This window comes from Argiope bruennichi, chromosome 3 (genome assembly GCF_947563725.1).
Source record: "Argiope bruennichi chromosome 3, qqArgBrue1.1, whole genome shotgun sequence".
NCBI classification, from domain to species: domain Eukaryota; kingdom Metazoa; phylum Arthropoda; class Arachnida; order Araneae; family Araneidae; genus Argiope; species Argiope bruennichi.
In genome coordinates, this window is record NC_079153.1 from 129,703,696 (window position 1) to 129,723,061 (window position 19,366).

A 19,366-nucleotide genomic window follows, 5' to 3' on the forward strand; every position below is an offset into this window, starting at 1 on the left:
AATTTATTCTTACACATTTGAGGTGAAGTTTCGAGGATGGGCCTCTTTATGCTTGCAGATACACAATGCTATTTTTTAATGTCTAGGTTGTATTCACAAATTGTTAAACACGATTATTCAAGATGATTCATTTAATAAAATCAAGTTTTATTTAAAAATAACAAAATAAAAGTTGCTAATTAGCAATTTTATCTAAAATTATTTGGCTTCTTAGATCCAGTATTCTGCAATTATTAACAAAACATAGGTTTTTGATTTTTGTTTTATTAATGATTATTTGTGTGTTGACTCCAGTCATGAAAATTACTTCAAATTTATTTTCAATCATGTAATTCACCATTTAATAGGAGTAAACCTTTTTTTAAAACATTTGAGTAATTTTCCTAATGATGAAATTGATTAGTGGAGCAAGTGGTTTAGCGTAAAAGTTTTACATCATTACTTTCTGTAAATAAATCAGTTAAGATTCTGCATGAGCATTTATTGAATTACAAAATATTCTATATAAAGAACTGGTTATTTGCATGTTGTGACCAAGTTTATGTAATTAGAGGCATGTGAATAATAATTCAAAATATGTAAGGCATTAATATTAACAACCATTAAAAACGTAACAGTTTATTGCAAACTAAAATTTAACCATACAGAACCATGAAATAGTACATTTTCAACTATGTATGTGCAATAACAATAAGAAATGCATGTCCCTTGACAGCTCTCCAAATACCCAATTGGACCAGAACCATCTTGGACAATATTGCCAGACCAATATTGATGTGCTTTATCACAGAAGTTTAATAAAATGTGATGCTGAGCACTACGCGTGTGATTTGAAAATGGAAGTCAAAAAAATTCAAACTGCTCATAGAGGTGTGGCTTCCTCGTAGAACAGTCGATTCTTGCAACGGCAACACAGGAGGCACGGAGCAGCCAACAATAAAAATGGCGAAGCAATGAGGAGCAGGAAACTGAATCCGGCAAAAATTCCTACCACCTAGAAATTGCAAATCTAGATTAATTTAGCATATTAATAACTATGATTATTTCATTTGTGCATAAGATAAGAATTTATGCCACAAAAATATGTGGTTGTTCTAAGGAACATTTTAACATGTTTGGATATTTCTGAAATATATATAATTTTGGTTCGTTAATTAGTGATAGAATTCATTAATGTCCAAATTTAAAACGTCTTTTGAGAAGTCATACTTGGCATTTCTGTGAAAATGCACTGGATATGATAGCAGAATAAAGTCATTTAAAGACATCTGATACCTCATTAGCCTAACTACATCTAGCAGGTGAGGCATCAGTGCTATAAAAAAGTCACAATAAAGTTGGATTAAGTCCACAAATCTTACATATATCTCTAAAATAAACTGAATATTGTTTGAATTTTATGCAATTGCTTGCCATATTCAAACAAAATTTAGCATCGAGAAGGTTTAATTATGATATTAAAAAGTTTCTAGTCTTTTCCTTAGAAGAAATTAAATAGGGACAAAAAAAAAACAAAAAAAAAAAAAACACTATTGATAACTTGGGATTTTTCCCCTTCCATTTCACTTTTTTAATACTTAAAACTTGGGCTTCCCTCCCAACCTATTAAACATCACTGTCTTATCATAAGGGCTCAAAAATCCAAATGTTTGATTGAACATCAAATTTATAAAATTTTAAACTTGATCAAATATATTTTCTTAAAAAATAAAACAAAATACATTTATGTCTTAGAATTCCACTCTATGCATTATGTATCTTGATCCATTATTTTTTTTAAGTTATCCAAATTTTGTAATTATACTCAAAATCTATTTTGACTAACAGATGACATATTGCATATGTTATTTAGTCAAGCATTAAGTAAACTAAATATCATATATTAAACTAAAGAGCCTTTTAGATTTGTCTTCTCTTTAAATTGTTAGTCTCTTAGGTTATAATTTATTCTCTTAAAAGTGCTAGCATGAACACTATATTTCACTCACAGTTAATTATATGTTATGAATTCATAGAGAGTAAGTAATAAGAAATTTTTACATACATGCATAAAATATTGAGACTAAAAATATCATTTATCAGAATATAGTAATTAAATCCTCTTAATAGGGTGGGAGAGAATATATGAATTCAAAAAAACTGTATAACAGAAAATTATATTCACATAAAACATAAGTGCTGGTGAAGATAACAGCCAGTATTGAATAAAACTTTTCAAAAGCCCCCTCTTCTTATCAACAGATTATCTGTTTACTGGTATGCAATTAAAAAATATTCATTGATTTTTTTAAAAATAGCATTATAAAGAAATCTCTCACTATATTTTACAACGAGCTGATAATCACATATGCAACACTCTATAGCACAAGATTTCACTTTTTTTTTGTTTGTTTAACAACATTGCTGCTATTTTTCTTGAACAATTTCATTTATTGTGACCAATATTGCTGGATACAACAAAAATATTCAAGAGCTCTAAATGAATTCCAGAAAATAATTACAAGAAATGGCAAAGTAAAGAACTAATAAAATAAAAAGGAAAGTTATGGAAAATACTTTGCGAAATAATTTTGGTTAAAAACAAATAAGACCTAAATTTATACTATCATCAAAATTCAGATCTCACAGAAGACATAGTAAACAAACATAGGATTTTTTCACCAATAAAATATATAATTTGGAGAAAATTGTTGGTGAACAGGCATTTAATAAGATTTACAAATATACTTACCTGTGTTCTATGCCATATCATTGAAGCTCTAGAATGACCTAGCTTATTTCTACAAGGTCCTTTGTCATAATGACGTAAAAGGAAATCATCCTAAAAAGAAATTTTATTTAGCACACATACAGATATATCTAGTAAGTACACACATTTTATTTATAAAAAATTAATAAAAAATAAAGTAAGAATTTAATTATAAATATTTCTGATACGTAGAATTTATTATCCAAAAGAAAAACATGTTTTAGAACAGTACTTCAAATCTAGAGTTAAAATGGTCAAAACAAAGAAACATAAATTATACTTGAAATATATGCTTTATTATATTTTTTAGATGGAATAAAAATTAAAAGTTTTGCAACAAATAAAACCTCATTCAAGTTTTTATAAAGTAGAATTCTAAAAACATATTAATAAATAATATGCAGTAGTATAATAATTACATATTATTCATTTTGAAGCACAAATAATATTTATTCCTTAACTTTTTGTAAAATATAACATAATTTTGTAATATATAAATATATAAACCAGAAAATTAGTGCTAAAACTAACTACATCCACATTTTAATCACCTCAAGAAAAAGTAAAATAAGTTTTCAATGCAATTTATTTTATTTTAAACACTGTTTATATTATAAATCATTTTTCAAGTATAGTTTAGTTGCTCAATGTTTTTCAATTCAGTTTCTGTCTTCTTGCATGCTTTGAATGAAATAAGAAAGTTTACATTTTATTATATATATATAATGATATTTTTAAACCAAATAAAATTTTTAAAAATATAATTAATATCAATTAAGCCATATTTTTTTCTTATTTCATTCAGTATTGATTATAAGAATATTTATAAGATTACAAGCAAATAATCAAAAGTGCGATGCTTGTGAAGACAAATATTCAAATTCTGGAGTTCTCAACTTTGTTATATAAAAAGGTTTATTTTTTTTAAAAAAATGGTTATTTTTAGATAATCTAAAAATATGAAATATGTCTGTATATATATAATCTCTTTTGGTTCACACTAATAAGACCCTGATTTTGGTGTGAAATGTTAATAACAGAAGTATAATTGAAAATTTTATAAAAGAACATTTTGACAGTGAGTAATAGAGAAAATTCCAGACCATTTTTGTCAAGGATTTTTTTTTAACACATTCATATTGTGTATTTGATATTAATTACAAAATGTTAAAAAACTTACATCAAGTGATGTCAGACAATGCCAACAAAAAACATGTTTACACCGATAGCACATCATCTGGGCACAGCCTTCATCTTTTTCAATTGGTATCCGACAATTTGGACAGCGCTTTATCCAACTTTCATCATCACTAGTTGACATTCTAAAAAGTTAACTTAATTAAAGAAAAGAAAACTAATGCATAAATTTGCAGTCGTGTACATAACAAAATTAATTATACATTAACTGTGATACATAAATAATTTCATAACTCTAAGTCTTTTTGTTTTTTATTTAATTATAGCAATACTGAGCATATGTTTTGATTAAAATATCAAATTAATTAGAGCCAAATTAAATAATTTTTAAAAAATAGAGGAGACAAAGTTGCTGATTTTTTAAATAACATTATACATGGGAAAAGTTTAAAAAAATTGATGAATAACAATCACAAAACACAGTTGAGAGAAAATTAATGCATATAGTTAATTAACTGAATAGAAATTTCTTGAATAAAAAACCTGAATATATTCAAATTTTAAAAAAATTATAAAAATTAATGAATTGTTGATAATAAATTTTAATATATCTAATTACACTCATTTTTTTAAAATTGAAACTATATTTAATTTATAGATTACTGTGCATAAGTGCATCAATATCTTTTATAAAGCAGGGGGAGGGGGAAGCATATAAAAATAGAAAAATTAAATAAAAATTGTTAGTTAAGGACTTTTGCAAAATGACCTTTAAAATTGTTCAGATAAAGTTATAAAGAAAATCTTCTAATGAAGCACAATACATTACTGTGATGTAATACAGATGAAAAGTATTAATAAACATTACACATAAATATTAAATACATTTACTACTTTAAGATCATTTCACTAATCACAGATTACTATATGATCTGGATAGATAATCTCACAATGATTATGCATCCAAAATAAAATTCAAAATTTTAATAATAATAAAAATTATTATACATGTCATCAATCATGTTAAACACTGTCCCACTTTTTTTTTTTTTTTTTATCTAAATAGTTTTTTTAATTCTATTTCCTTTATAAGACAAACTTATTTTCAAAAGAAGAGAAGAAAGTGAGAATTGAGAGAAAGTGAAAATTAACACAAAATAATTATGAAAAATAACATACTCAATTTCGTCAGCTAATGCTTTTTTTGCTTCATCACAACTTGAACTACCATGCCATCTCAGTTTACATGTTGAGCAAAACTTTAGCCTGCACTATAAATTATGAAAAAAGAACAATAAATAGATGTTCACTAAATTATATGATACTAATTAAACTATTAATGCTTATTTATAAGATAACTGCATTTCGTTTCTATGTTCTACAGAATACCCTGCATTGCTTCTTTTTTGCTTTGTCTAAAAAGTCATATTCACAAACTCTTAAACAATGTTCAAAAGGCATATATAACCCACAGTCAAAGTTTGAATTCAACTGTCATAATTCAAAAATTATTTCTTCCTTTGCTCTGCTTTGAGATAATGCAAGGAATCCAGAAATAATTTCTACTCTTTGATGTTACACTGTTTAAAAAAATTGTAATATAGATTTATAAAAATTTTTCTTTAAATAAATTTTTTACTTTTTTTTTTTTTTTTTTGATAATTTTTTAAGGAAAAAAATTTGGAATTTTATTTTACTTTACAGTTATAATCTTGGCACTTTTTACATAATTAAAAAAAAATCACTAAAATTTTTGCTTCAAATAAACTGAATATTAATGAATTAATAATCTATCACAGATGCAACATTTTGAAATATAAGCACTTCTCTATTAGCTTGCTCTATGTTCGCAAACAATAAATGTTAGCAATAAAATTGCAATGCTGGTGATACATCATCTCTTAAAATGTGCAATAAGGTAGGCTGCATATTATATATATATATAAATTTTTCTTGTTGCAAAGGAGAAATGAAACAAGAATAAAAATTTATAAAATTCACCAATACTTTGTCAGCACTTAATGTCTAAACACTGCAAAAAATGGCAAAAATTTATTGTTTTTCATTAATTTTTAAAATTTCTATCTGCTTATTACCAACATGAGTTGTTGTAATCACTTTAAGAGTGTTAAAAGTTTTCTCTTTGGTGGCACATTCCATACAAGTAGACAAAGATACATGAAATTATAACAATGCACAATTTTTTATTCCAAATCATCACCATAACTTTCACCCTAATCTTAAAGATGAATCATAATAATTCAAAACATATGTTTAGCAAAAGGGTATTTAGATTTAAAACATATTCAATTTCATTTATTTTTATTTAGGATTGCAAAACTAAGTTCCAAAACTAGAATACAGAAAGTATTAAAAATTAGAAGAAATAAAAAGAAAAACTTCAGTTATTAAAACATCTTTGCATATGATTATCTTAGTCTTTCTCCCCGCCTGATAATAGTTAGAAATCTGATTTATTGGAGAACTTGAGGATTACAGACGCATAGCACTCAGTAAAAATAAAGAATAAAGATCTTCGCAATTTTCAATTTTTATTATAAATGCAAAATGTATTAAAGAACTGACTCTTGGAGATATTGTTGTATTTCAAGAGTTACACAGATATTATTAAAATGGGGGGGAGGGGATAAGCTCTATATTCTGAAATTGTTTATACTAAATATTAATTCCAGGATATACTTCAAAGAACTCAAACCACATGTTTAAATCTATTGTTGTTATCTTTCTAATTCTAATCTGTCAAATTTATTATCTTTCTCAAAATTTATTAAAAACTATTGGCCCTGTGAATGATTATAATGCAATACTCCGCCCCCCCCCCAAGCTGAAAAATTATATTGATCATGGCACTAGATAACGGAGAACACTTCAGAGAACTGGACATTAGACAGATTTTAAAGGCAAGTAAGTTAATTGAAAGGAGGTAAACAATTAGAAGCTTCAGGCAGAGATCATTTGGAATATTTTAAATGTAAATCATGTTGAAACATTTTTTTTTTTTAAACAAGAGCTTGCATTGCTTTAAAGTAAGTTAAGTATAAAACTTCATTCGACTAGAACAGATTCATGTAATCATGTATCTTGGGTTTTTTCCCCACTTTATTGGGAAATAATATTCTGAAAACTATAAATATATCTTTAAAAAGGACAAGATACACTTCATATTTGTGACCACAGTCACGGAATCCAAAGGGTAATAATGCAGATCAGTCATATTCATAGAAAGCTCGTGGAAATAAAGTTATTGCACATAATATCAGAGAGTTCTTGCATCAATCAAGTTTACATGCATAATTCAGTAAAATGAAAGAGTAAAATGCAAGAAAATAAATTAAAACACATCAAGATGTTTTAACAGCTGAAGTATTTCCTTAAACATTTTTCTACTTCAGTATTTTCTGTATTCTTGACATTCAGTTTTTCCTAATAAATGATATCATAGTTTATAACCTCTTGCTAAGCATATATATCAAATTATCATAATATGCAAGCAACATAATGCATTAAGATAAAGAACTAAAACTTACACATTGAAATAATTTCAAATATTTTTGTCTACTTTGCAAGGAATGTGGAATTCATACAATGATTTTTATAAAATTACTCTTAAAAAGTAAAATGCTTGATATAACTAATTTATAACAAAAAGGCAGGAATCAATTTTTAAAAGTGATGAAAAATATACGACTTTCACTTTTTTCTTTTTACAACTTTTAACTGTCATGTGGGAGTGGAGGATATCAACAAATTTTACTTTTCCCTTTTATTATATTTCTTACCATTTTATGATTTTCCCACAACATAACAGTAAACAGAAAAAAAAAAAAGGGGGGAGGGGAGGCCACCCAAGTATATAAATTCACTAAGTTTAGCAATCTTATACAGTAAAACTCACAATTTTATGCACGAGATTATCGCATTAGGTATTTCCGTTGCAATTGATCTAATGAAAAATTTCAGATAATAAACTGGAAATCAATATAAGATATTTAATTTCTGAAGGAATTTAATATTCCAATACCAAGAAGGATGATGCAATCTCAAAGTATAATTTCTTATGAATACCAAAATTTAAATTTGATATCACATCATTGCATAAAGGTAGAATTACTTAGAATTTTTATAAAAGTAAACTACTTTGGTACTAAGACAGAAGAAAGAGATTTCTTGGATTGGCTATTTGGAAGATTAAATTAATAAAAAAAATAACATGAAAATATGGTGAAATATTAAAAAAAAAAAATTTAAAACACTGAAACCTTTGCATATTTGAAGAATGAATAATATTAACAAATAATTTGTAATTTAACATCTTTTAATAATCAAACTCATTAGGCCCCCCAAACAAGAAAATAAAATTAATTCGTACCAAAAATAACAAAATATTGAATAACTTACTGAAATTTTATTTGTAGCAATCTTTATTCAATGAGTATTATTCAGAAATTTGACATTTAGAGGGGGGGGGGGGACGAATTCCTCTAATTTCAAATAGTACCAGAATCAAAATATTATATTTATATTTAAATACACAAAGAATTTAAGCCACTAAAATAGAAATTCTTGTAACTATATAAAACATTTTTATTTTTAAATTTTACACATTTTTAAAAGCAAAAACCTATTGGGACATTAAAAAAAAAATAAAAAGAAGCAGAAGTAGTTTTCTTCTAGTTGAGAAAGAAATATTGAATTCCTGCCGGCCAGATTACATACTAGATAGCGATACAGAAGTCCCCATGACCAAAACAAATTACTTTTGAAATGATTTGAATTGTTTACTGTTAATAAATTATTTTTAATAGACAAACTCTTTTCAAAATGGAAATTACCAAAAAGTGGGGAAAAAAAAAAAACTAAGCCAAAACTAAACAAGAGACTATGGGTTTTATATAGCTCATTTGCCAAAATTAAGACTTCATTCCATATATTTTAGGTCTCTATAAAAGTTCAAAAATAAATATTTACACTTTGGCAATGGACAGATACTCCAATATCTGGATCAGAAAGAGGCTCAAAGCTACAAATTGTTTCACAGCCAGGAGAAGGACACCAAACTCTGGTGGGGTCCAAATCAACATCTGACAAATAATTGATGGATATTAGGAAAGTAAAGCAAAAATAAAATTTTATGTAAAAAAATTTATAAGCATAATTTCTGCAACACAAATTTTCTAGGCATTACTTTTAAAGAATACAAACACATGCATCAATATTTCTACATATAATACAGACACATTTTATTAAAAATTTCTTAGATCTAAATCTTAATGCAATTTCCATGCTTTCTACAGGATTAAAAACTTAATTACATGTTTGTTTTTTTTAAATTTCATTTAAATTGTCAAACAGTGCTAGAAACAAAAATTTCTGAATTAAAAAAAAGCTATTTAAAAAACAAAAATTTTTTAACTTTTGTTAAAAGCAATTTAAGATTTTTATTAAAAACTTTCACATTTAGATATACAGTTAAATATTAAATCTAGGAAATGTATCAATAGAAAATTATTCTTTTTTTATGAATAAAAATAAAAGTAAACAGAAACCCACAAATGAGAAAAGTAAAAAAATTTAGTTTCACTTTGGGCATGCTTGGCAAGAATGAATCAATTTTACGTGCCATTGGCTATGCCCTGTAAAGAAAATTTTTTTTAATTAATGAATTCATCGAAATTTAAATATTTTAATAATTTATAACAAATTTAAAATCATTACTTTTTACATGCTGTTAAAAATTAATGTTATTTACTCTACATTGAAAAAATTATTTACTCTACTACAAAATATTTTCATTTTCTTATTATTTCCCTCAAAATATGAAATAAATCAAATTCTTACTTAATTAGTATATTACTCATAATGAAAGAAAAGTCTTTATTTTCCATTTACTTTCCATTTGCATCAATGATAATAACAAAATTGCAGCAATCAATAAATAGGGCAACATTAAAAGAAAAACCTAAAAAAATCATGCAATTATATTCAGCTTTAGAATAATTCAGAAAAAAAAAAAAAAATATAGCATTCACAATTAAAACTTAATACTTACCCAGATTCAACTTATAACGTTCAAACATAAATAAAGCATCTTCCCCAGCAATTTCTTTTATCTAAAGGAAATCAGTTAAAATTATATTATATATGAAAAACAATAAGGCAATAAACCTTCACTACATCTACCAAGAAAAGCATGCATTATATTAGTGAAATTTTGCATGCACTGCATTAAAGGTCCAAGATGCCAAATTACTTTCAACTATTAGGAAAGATGAAATCCATTTCATGTCATAAGTTGATCCTGATTTCATGTATTAAGTTGAACCTTAGTAGCATTATTATGTATGTATGCAAATCAATACACAGAATACATAAAGCTGCAAACAAGGGCCACTCATCTGTGAACAAGGCACAGATGATGTGGATGCATGTATTAATGGAGGTAATCTTTTTCAACAAATAGAGAAACATAAATGAAACATTTTGTTTCCTTTAATATTACAGTTAAAAGTTTATTCTATCCAAATAAGACTATTCATCTAGGTACAAAGCTGCATCTCACAACTTTCAATAAATATGTTAGCACTTTGAGATATCTTTGGCAATAATCATGGGTTTTTTAAAGAAGGATTTTATAATTTTGAATGGCTCTATAAGAATCAGATTTATCAAAATATCCATTCCCTAAATTTCTATTACAAGCACATCAAAAAAGAATTATAAAAATTAAGCATAGATTGATTCAAGTATAAGAAATGACATCATGACATAGATTTTGAAACAGATGAATGGAATGAGCAAAAATACAAATAAATCACATTAGGAATGAAATTTTATCAGCTTATTTTTTCATTGCATTATAAATGTATTTCTCAGCATTACAAATTTATTTTTCAAATGCAAATAATTACAAATCAAAACAAATTATTGTAATTGAATTTTTATATCATTAATTTTTCAACACTTTTAAAAGACCGTGCTATTTATATCAACTGCCAGTATAAATTAAATTTTATGTTTGTTTCAGTAAATGTGTTTGAGTATTTAGATCAACTAAAACATAAAAGATCACTATTACCTATACATTGCAGTAAATATCACTAAATTAATACTAATTTTGAAATCAGGATTAAATTTATATATATAAAAAAATATTTTTTAAGTTATTAACTAATATAACACTTCTACAAATTTCCACTCCTTTCGAATAAAATTAAGCAGTTTTAAAAGAATTCTAACTGGTTATTGTCTTCAAGATAAACAACAATTTTTCTATGAAATTTGTCAGACTTACCTCAGAAACTAAAATTTTTCCGGATGAACTGCATTCTGCATCTGGACATGTAACTGGCACATTACCTTCTTTAATGTTAAATGTAAGGTACTGATGTAAGCACTAAATAAAATATCAATACAAATAATATGAATAAAATTCCCAAAAAGAATTTGAAACAAATAAATTAAATAATAAATCCAAGTAAATTAAGAAATAACATAAAATCTAATTTTTCTTCCCTTCATTATGCACAATTCATGCATTAGATAAATGTTCAGAGGAGTCTCATCCAATATGATTATATACATAAGATATTGCCATAGTCATTCTATAACTTCATTGTATTAAAACAGTTTCAATAATTTCAAAAGGACAGGAAATTATTTATGCATTTCTCTTTTACTACATGAAGACCTTCAACAAATTCTTTTTGTAAAGTTTAAATAATTTGATTACATACAATCATTATTTCTTTATATATTACTTCATACAAATTATATATATATTTGTGAGAAGATAAAATACTTATGCAAGTCTTACATTACAATTTAATTATGACTGTTCTGATTATAGTGGTTTGTTTATTACCTCTTAAATCAATAATCAATTTGAAATCTGTTCTTTTTTTTTTCCTTTTGTTTCAAAAGGCTTTCTAAAAAAGTCTTTAACAGATTTTAATTGAATTAAAGTACATCAGTGATTCAGTTATCCAACTTAATTAAAAAGAAGGTTAATGTTGGATAGTAAGAAAATGAATACTTTTTATCTAAAAATGTATTTTACACAAAAACTTGCATAACAAGTTGTATTTCAAGATTTAAAAAAAAAAAAAAAAGACTATTTACTAAGACAACTGTTTAATTAAGAAATTTTTTTAATTAATAATAAACTGTATTATTAACAGTAAATCAGAATTCTTGGAATCATATTCATGTTACAAAATACACACCTTCTAAGCTTTCTATTATAAATCAGATTTAGATCAAAGCACATTCATCTTTGGATCCTTAAAAGCAGTGTAAGAAACTAAGGTTTTTACACTGAATGTTTCAAGAAACACACTTTCACCAAAATTAATTTCTATTAATCTGTTAAGCAAACACTTTTTCTGAAGCAATTCAGTTAATTTTAATATTTTATTTTACTGCAAATGTTCATTTTCATCCCCCCCCCTTTTTTTACAATCAACACTATTTTACAAAGACATAGTATTTATTTAAATGTGATTTAAAAGATTTATAGAAAGATGAAGATACAGATCTCCTAAAAATACAAGCATAAAAGCTAAGTGAAATGTAATGAAGTTTGAAATATAAGTTATCACATGTGCTAAATATTCAGGAATTAAAAAAAATAATAATAATGAAAATTAAAGTGCAATAAAAACTTATGTAAAATTAATAAATGTTTAGGGAAAATAGAACAAACAAACTTTTACAGTTTTTTTCATATCAAATTATATTTTAAAAAATATATATGTTTGTAAATAAATATAAAAATTATTTCAAGTAAGCATTATATACTATTATTCATTTAATTACACAAGTGTTAAAAATAAAGTTACTTTTTTTTAAATGTGAATAGTTTTTAAAATAATCAAAATAAAGCTACATTCCCATAACTTCCTAGAATTCTCATCTAAACAAATCATCAGCATCAAGGAACTTCCTTCTATTACAAGAAGGGAAGATAGATATTCTTCAGACAAACATCTGATAAAAATTGTTTGACATCAAGTTTAAACATTAGATGGATGATTGACTCTTTCCCAACTAAACATTTGATTATCTTTTAAGAGATATCTTGACTTTTATATTTTTGTGGCTCTTTATAAGTTTACATCTCCTTTCTTTAATCACTTGTTTATATAATCTGAATTATTTCGCAACCTTTTCAAGCTTGAAGAGATATATTTATAATATTTTATAATGCAGTTGTTTCAAACACATCTTGAGAGGTTCAAGATTACAAAGTCATGGTTAATGTTATCTTTCCTGCACTTTCATAAAAAGGATTATAAGTTTGTCAATAGCTTAAATTAATACATTACTAACACTACATAACTTCAAACTGCAGATTACATGCAGATTTTATATTATATATATTGGTTGCCAAAGAACTTGCATATTAAAAATATCTTGTAAATATTTCTTATGATTACCACATTGCCATATGAAAATTTAGGCTGATTTAATAAAAATTAAAACAGTTTCACACACAAAAATGTTTCCACTATTCAAAAGTTTTGCATATAAGAAGTTTTTACAATATTTTTAGTACTTTAATAAAATAATCAAAAAGAACTCTCTACCAGTACCAATGTTATGTTTGTTAGTCAGAAAATTTTAAAAGTTAATATTTTAGTTTACATGGAAATGCTTATAAGCAGATTATAAATATTTTTTCTACAAAATTTTCAAATTTATGTAGTAAAAACTTAATCTAAAATTCAAATAAAATTCATTTGCTACTATTTGAGGTTTGTCACTGAACCAAGTACTTTATAGCATACTTTTTAGAAGGAAATATTTTATTACTTATAATAAGTTTAATTTTAAAAGTTTACTCCACTTTGGTTTTTAATTTAAAAATTACTCACCATCACACAAAACACACAGCCACAGTCTTGTAATGTATACATTTTTTCACTTGGTACCATTATCAAACATAATTTACACAAAGTGCTTTGTGAAGTGTATGATAATAAGTCACAAGAATTAAAAACACAAGGCGACTTTGGATAGTCATCAAAATGACTAAGGCCATCCTTAGACTTGCTGAGTTTGAAGAAACTCTGACTAGGATGCTTGAAAATAGACTTGCTACTTTTGTTATCTGCCAGCAGATCGTGTGAACCAGTAGGTAATAAGTTTGCAGATGAGACAAGACCATGCACATCATTACAACTAAATGATGATCTAAATGGCAATTTATTTCTTGTGGCACAACATCCAGCTGACTTATTTCCTAAGCTTCGTCCAGGTGGTAGCAATTTCCACAGCAAAAATGTTGGACAACGCTCAACTGTCTCCATTGCAGTGAGTCCAGTATCGCATGATTTAGAAGCTGGCACATTATTGCATTTTTCTGATTGTGTTTCTTTTGCAAATTTACTGCTTTTGCTTTTACGTAACAACCAACGAAATGAAAATAGTTTTTGTTTACTTTCTTTTATTTCAACACTGTATTTGTTTCGTGAAATGCTTTTATCATTTGGTGGAGACATAATAAATGCAAGTAATGGAAGATCTGAAATGAAACAAGAACAATTTTTTACACTGGATGAAAAAAAAAAAAAAATGAAACGTATATATATTTAATAAAAAATTCACATTTTCCAACTTGCATGATACCAGTCAAGATGCATGACAAAATTCACTAAGATTAGTAATCTTATAAAAGGGAATTGTCAAAATATTGTATACACCTGGATATTTCCATGTTAATATAAAAGTGATATTATATTTATATTAGAAACACATTATAATAATATACATAATTGAAATTATTAAAATTTTAAACCAATACCTAAAATCTATACTACAAATCAGAAGCAATTGAAATTTTCTACTTTAGTTAAGTTTTTTCATTTCATTTTTAGATCCCTTTCAGTTAAAATGTAACTATAAGATGTAGAAGCACACAGCTTTAAAAAAAAAAAAAAGATCTATTATAAAAAGATAGCTGTCATCTTTACTAGTAATAAAGGAAAATAATATGAGTGAGTATCTGTGTTTTGGCATTCTAAAGAGAAGATGGTTTGGTTGTAACCTATCAAATTCAATTTATGAAAGGTGGGAATGTGCAAATTACAGTAACTTTCTTCTGAATTTTAGTTAAAGGTTAGATGTGATTTTTCTACAATAACTTTCAGAATATTATTGTACAGGAATTATTTTTATATTATTTAAAAATTCATTACCATGAATTATATGTGAACCAAGAACCTAACATGATTACAATCCACATAATTATATTAGATATAAATTTAAACCCTTAGACATCAGTAATTTTTTTTAAATGCAGATTTGAAATTTAAAAACAAATTTATTTAAAGGATTTGGATTTTACATATCATTCTCATCAGCCATATAAAAATGCAAAAATATACTTTTACTCATTTAATCTGGAAAATATTAATCTATTAAAATATTTTTTCTTCATTAAATTATATTCAAAATTGTATGAATATACAAGAAATCATTTTTGTGTAAAGTGAGTATATAAATTAAAATTCCATTATTCTTTACTACATTTAAAAAAGTATTAATCAAAAATAATAAAGTTCAATGAAAATTTTTTAAAAAATTATTAAGTGCCTTAAAACATTAAATAATTATCAAGAAAAGAAAATATAATGCACAAAAAGAGAAGATATTTAAAGTAAAAATATGTAAGAAAATCGGAAACATTTACCAACTTATTAATCAGCTGCAAGGGAAAAAAAAAAAAAAAAAGTGATTGTAAAGTTGGCGGAAAGAAAATATTAAATAAGAAAACGTAAGTATAAAAAAATTTGGAAAAATAATTACTGGAAAACAGCAATACCGTATTTTATTTCGGAAGATTAATTCTCTATGAAGGAAATAATTCACCTTCAAGCATCAAATTTTGAATATTAAGACAGTGGCCTTATTAATATTATTAGGGCCCTTATAATTGCCAAACTTGTATGTCAGTGCTATTACACTAACAGAAACATTCATCACTAAGAAGCTGTTATTATGGCTTGACTCTAGAAGAATTTAAGAAGCTATGGTTTCTAATTGATTTCAGTTTCAAAACTCCCAGCTAACAAAAATATCAAGACAAGAAGATAAAAACATAAGTAATATCTTAAATATAATTTTTTAACTTTAATTAGCAATTATTTATGAAATTCTGGGATCTTCATAAAGTCTATATTTGTTTAATTTACATCAAAATTCACTTAACTCAGAAATTGGGTATAAAAGATCCTTGTGTTTTAAATCTTAAATATAGAAAATATTTTTGAATATAAAATATTTGGGAATGGCAGATGAAAACAAATTTAGAGATGAGAAGATAAGTAGCAACAAGGGTGTGGCACAATTTATATATCTTTAAAAAATTATCTAATCTGTAAAGATATGTAACAAGAAGCTATTTAAACAATACATTGCTTCTAAATATAATTATTTTTACAATATTCTAATTCATTTACAGTTATGGCTTTACAACATAGAAAAATTATTACAAATTGATTATCAAACCCACGAGTTTATGTATGTATATAAATTTAAATCAATAACATATATATTTATTGAAAATTTTAAGTTTAAAATAGTTTTAAAAAATAAGTTTAAAATAGTTCTTAGAAGTTTAAAAGCTAATATATATATATATATAATGTAAATATTAAAACATTCATTTGAGACAAAAACTTAAAATTTTACAAATGTAAAATGTCTTAGCATACACTTGATATAAAATATTAAAATTTTATATTTGTAAAATATGTACTAAGCAATTTAAATCTTTAGCAATACAACTCACTTATAAATAATTTGTTTTAAAATCATTTGTAAATATATTTTCTGATAAACCTATGATTATACAGATTAGAGCATTTGCAGTTGCAATAAAGTTTAGAAGTATATAATTCAAAAGTATATTCCAGAGAGAAAGATAACAGAATGCATATTCTCTATCAGACATAAAAATTTTTGTCATGAAAGAATATGGATATAGATATGAATTCTAACTATTTACATTTGACTTTAAAAATTCTTCAAACTTAATGTATATAGTTTAATACAATTGAATTACAATTACTATGAAATTAATTTTTAAGGCTAAAAATTATAAGTAAATATTATATTTAATTTTACTGAAATGAATAAATAGAAATGTTGTTAGTCACTAGAAGAGCAGTTAGATATTTTGAAATAAAATCCAAATCAATTATTACAAATCAAAAGCAATAAGAGGACAGAGCTGAAAAATATTAATTCTGCATTTTATACAAAATGTCAGTACTTGAAATGGAATGAAGACAGAGCAATCTAATATTTAACAAAGGCTGATCAATCATGATGGGTTTCAGTAAAAACGAATTAAAATGAATAAAAATTCTCATTTATTTTTTTTTTCCAAATTGTTAAAAAATACATCTCTACAATAACAAAAGATTTCAATAATACTCACTAAATAAAAAATTAAAATATGTACCAAATGGTACACTTGGTTTATTTAAAGTTTTACAGAAAATTCAATCAATACTGTGTAAATAAGCTGTTCTGTTTCTGTTGATCATCTTATTTCCACTAAAATAATTTTTGCTTGCCTCATGTGTCATTGAATTCATTTACACTCTTTGGCACATTTATATCGAATTTTCTCAACTATTTTGAATTATTTTCCCTAAATAGTTTTTATTATGTACATATCTCAACAATACTTACAACATCAGAATTAATTTAAAAACTCATGAATCACATTTTCAATATGGACATAAAAAAAAATTATTGCCTTTTCTTCACGGTTAGTTAAAATACATTCTGCATGCGTCTTTCTTTCGGATTTAATATAATTAAAAAATTCAAAACAATACAAAAATGAAAAACATGATGATATACAATTATGTCCGATGGCTATAAATTAACAACGTCATTTAATTAAATTCATGGCCTTCTAATGGTCGGCTTTCGGAACAACGTCAGTTCTAAATCGCAAAGAAATGTTCAAGGTAAGACCTGCAGACGACTTTAATACATTTATAATCATCTATTTCAGGATAAAATAACTTTGCAGTAAAATGAATAAGCCAGATAATTTAACAATATCAATTAAAGTAAAAATATGAAAATATTCTAAATTATGACAACTGTTTAATACACCAAACAATCGAACATAAAATGTTTATTTACCAACCTTGGAGAAATATATCTCTCTCACTGCATCAGTTGAAACAAAATAAAGATTAAAACATGCAAGAAAGTATTACCAATTTTGTAGGGAAATGGAATCTAAAAGACAACAATTAATTCCTGTATTTCTCTTATTATTAAATGACTAATTTCATTATTGTAAACAAAAAACTTAAGTGCTCCTACACCATTCACAGTAGTCAACAAACTGCTATAAATAGAAAAGAACGAAGAAAGCCTTGGGAGGGAAGATATTGCTCTATTCTCTCACCAGATGACAGGACTACAGGCAAAACAAGCCAATCCCGTTTTTATTCTCTGCGGGTGACGTTTATCCACTAAAGTAGTTCATTGTTTTTAATTCAAGGCTAAAAATATTGTACTAAAAACGTACATACCGGCAAAAATTTGATTCTTTGGAAGCTAAAGCACCGAGAAAAAATTACATCTGTCGGAACGAAACCAAAACAAGAAATAAACAGAAAACCGGTTTATGGGGAAACCGGTTTCGCAATGATGACTCAAAAAATGTTGCTGAAAATCAATACTAAAGATTAAACAGAAATTAATATATATGTATATATATAACAAGCAACTTATCCACACTCACGATACGGATGATTAAAATAGAAGATGAATTCGAAAATATATTCAATCAATAACAGCCCATTATGCCATGAGTTTTATTTTCCTAAGGATCTGACACTTTCCAATAAGCTTTTGTTTTGGCAAAATGATATCGAATCTCATTCTGGTTAGAACCTGCTATTACGAGAACGGAATTTATAAACAAATTACGTCAATCCAAACTAAAGTAACAAACAAAACGAAATAAAAAAAAATGAATTGATAGTGTTGTGATTTAATATCGAAATTTGAAAGACCTTTAACAAATAAGATAAAGTGATCAAAAATTTTGAAAATAATATCCATGATTAATTTTTTTAAAACTCTTTTTCGAATTTCTGGTTTACAACAGAGGCACCATCTTGAGGATCGCTATTTGAGACTCCCATGATAGCCAAGAGGTTACTATTTTTCAAATCCATTAGAAATGCTGATTCTGAATTGCAGTTACCTGAAAGTCTTTTACTGAATGATTAAAAATTTACATCTTCACCTTTTCTGTTATTTTTCATTCTATAAGTAATTTTAAAGTCAAAATATTTAAAAGAATAATATTTGAAAATCTTAATTTGACCCTTTAGGCTCTAATTTCTGTAAGCTGGAAATGCATAGCTATAAATTTTCTAAAACGAAAAATATTTATCTTAATTATTTTTATAATTTTATATT

The 19,366-nt window shown here is 25.5% G+C and overlaps 1 protein-coding gene across 3 annotated transcripts; it reads right to left on the reverse strand.

The window, feature by feature from the left end:
- Positions 1 to 602: 602 nt before the first annotated feature.
- On the reverse strand, positions 603 to 18,701 carry LOC129963455 (probable E3 ubiquitin-protein ligase RNF144A-A). Of its 3 annotated transcripts, none has more exons than XM_056077837.1 (9): positions 18,681 to 18,701; positions 13,780 to 14,429; positions 11,199 to 11,300; positions 9,957 to 10,017; positions 8,876 to 8,988; positions 5,066 to 5,157; positions 3,930 to 4,071; positions 2,732 to 2,821; positions 603 to 994 (listed from the first exon to the last, which is right to left on the reverse strand). In XM_056077837.1, the coding sequence occupies exons 2-9, from the start codon at positions 14,404 to 14,406 to the stop codon at positions 863 to 865; spliced, it is 1,359 nt and encodes a 452-aa protein (XP_055933812.1). In that variant the 5' UTR covers positions 14,407 to 14,429; positions 18,681 to 18,701; the 3' UTR covers positions 603 to 862. The 3 variants fall into 3 exon arrangements, with proteins under 3 accessions (XP_055933812.1, XP_055933811.1, XP_055933810.1); XM_056077836.1 differs by lacking the exon at positions 18,681 to 18,701 and adding an exon at positions 18,469 to 18,489; XM_056077835.1 differs by lacking the exon at positions 18,681 to 18,701 and adding an exon at positions 18,075 to 18,391.
- Between the last annotated feature and the right edge of the window lie 665 nt (positions 18,702 to 19,366).

Bases quoted from the DNA above. Each gene is read 5' to 3' on its own strand.
- LOC129963455 (XM_056077837.1), bottom strand. From the start codon at position 14,406: ATGTCTCCACCAAATGATAAAAGCATTTCACGAAACAAATACAGTGTT. The intron at 2,822-3,929 runs GTAAGTTTTTTA...ATTTCTTTTTAG, and splicing joins ATTGTCTGACATCACTTGAT to GATGATTTCCTTTTACGTCA. The intron at 995-2,731 runs GTAAGTATATTT...TGCAATTTCTAG, and splicing joins TGATATGGCATAGAACACAG to GTGGTAGGAATTTTTGCCGG.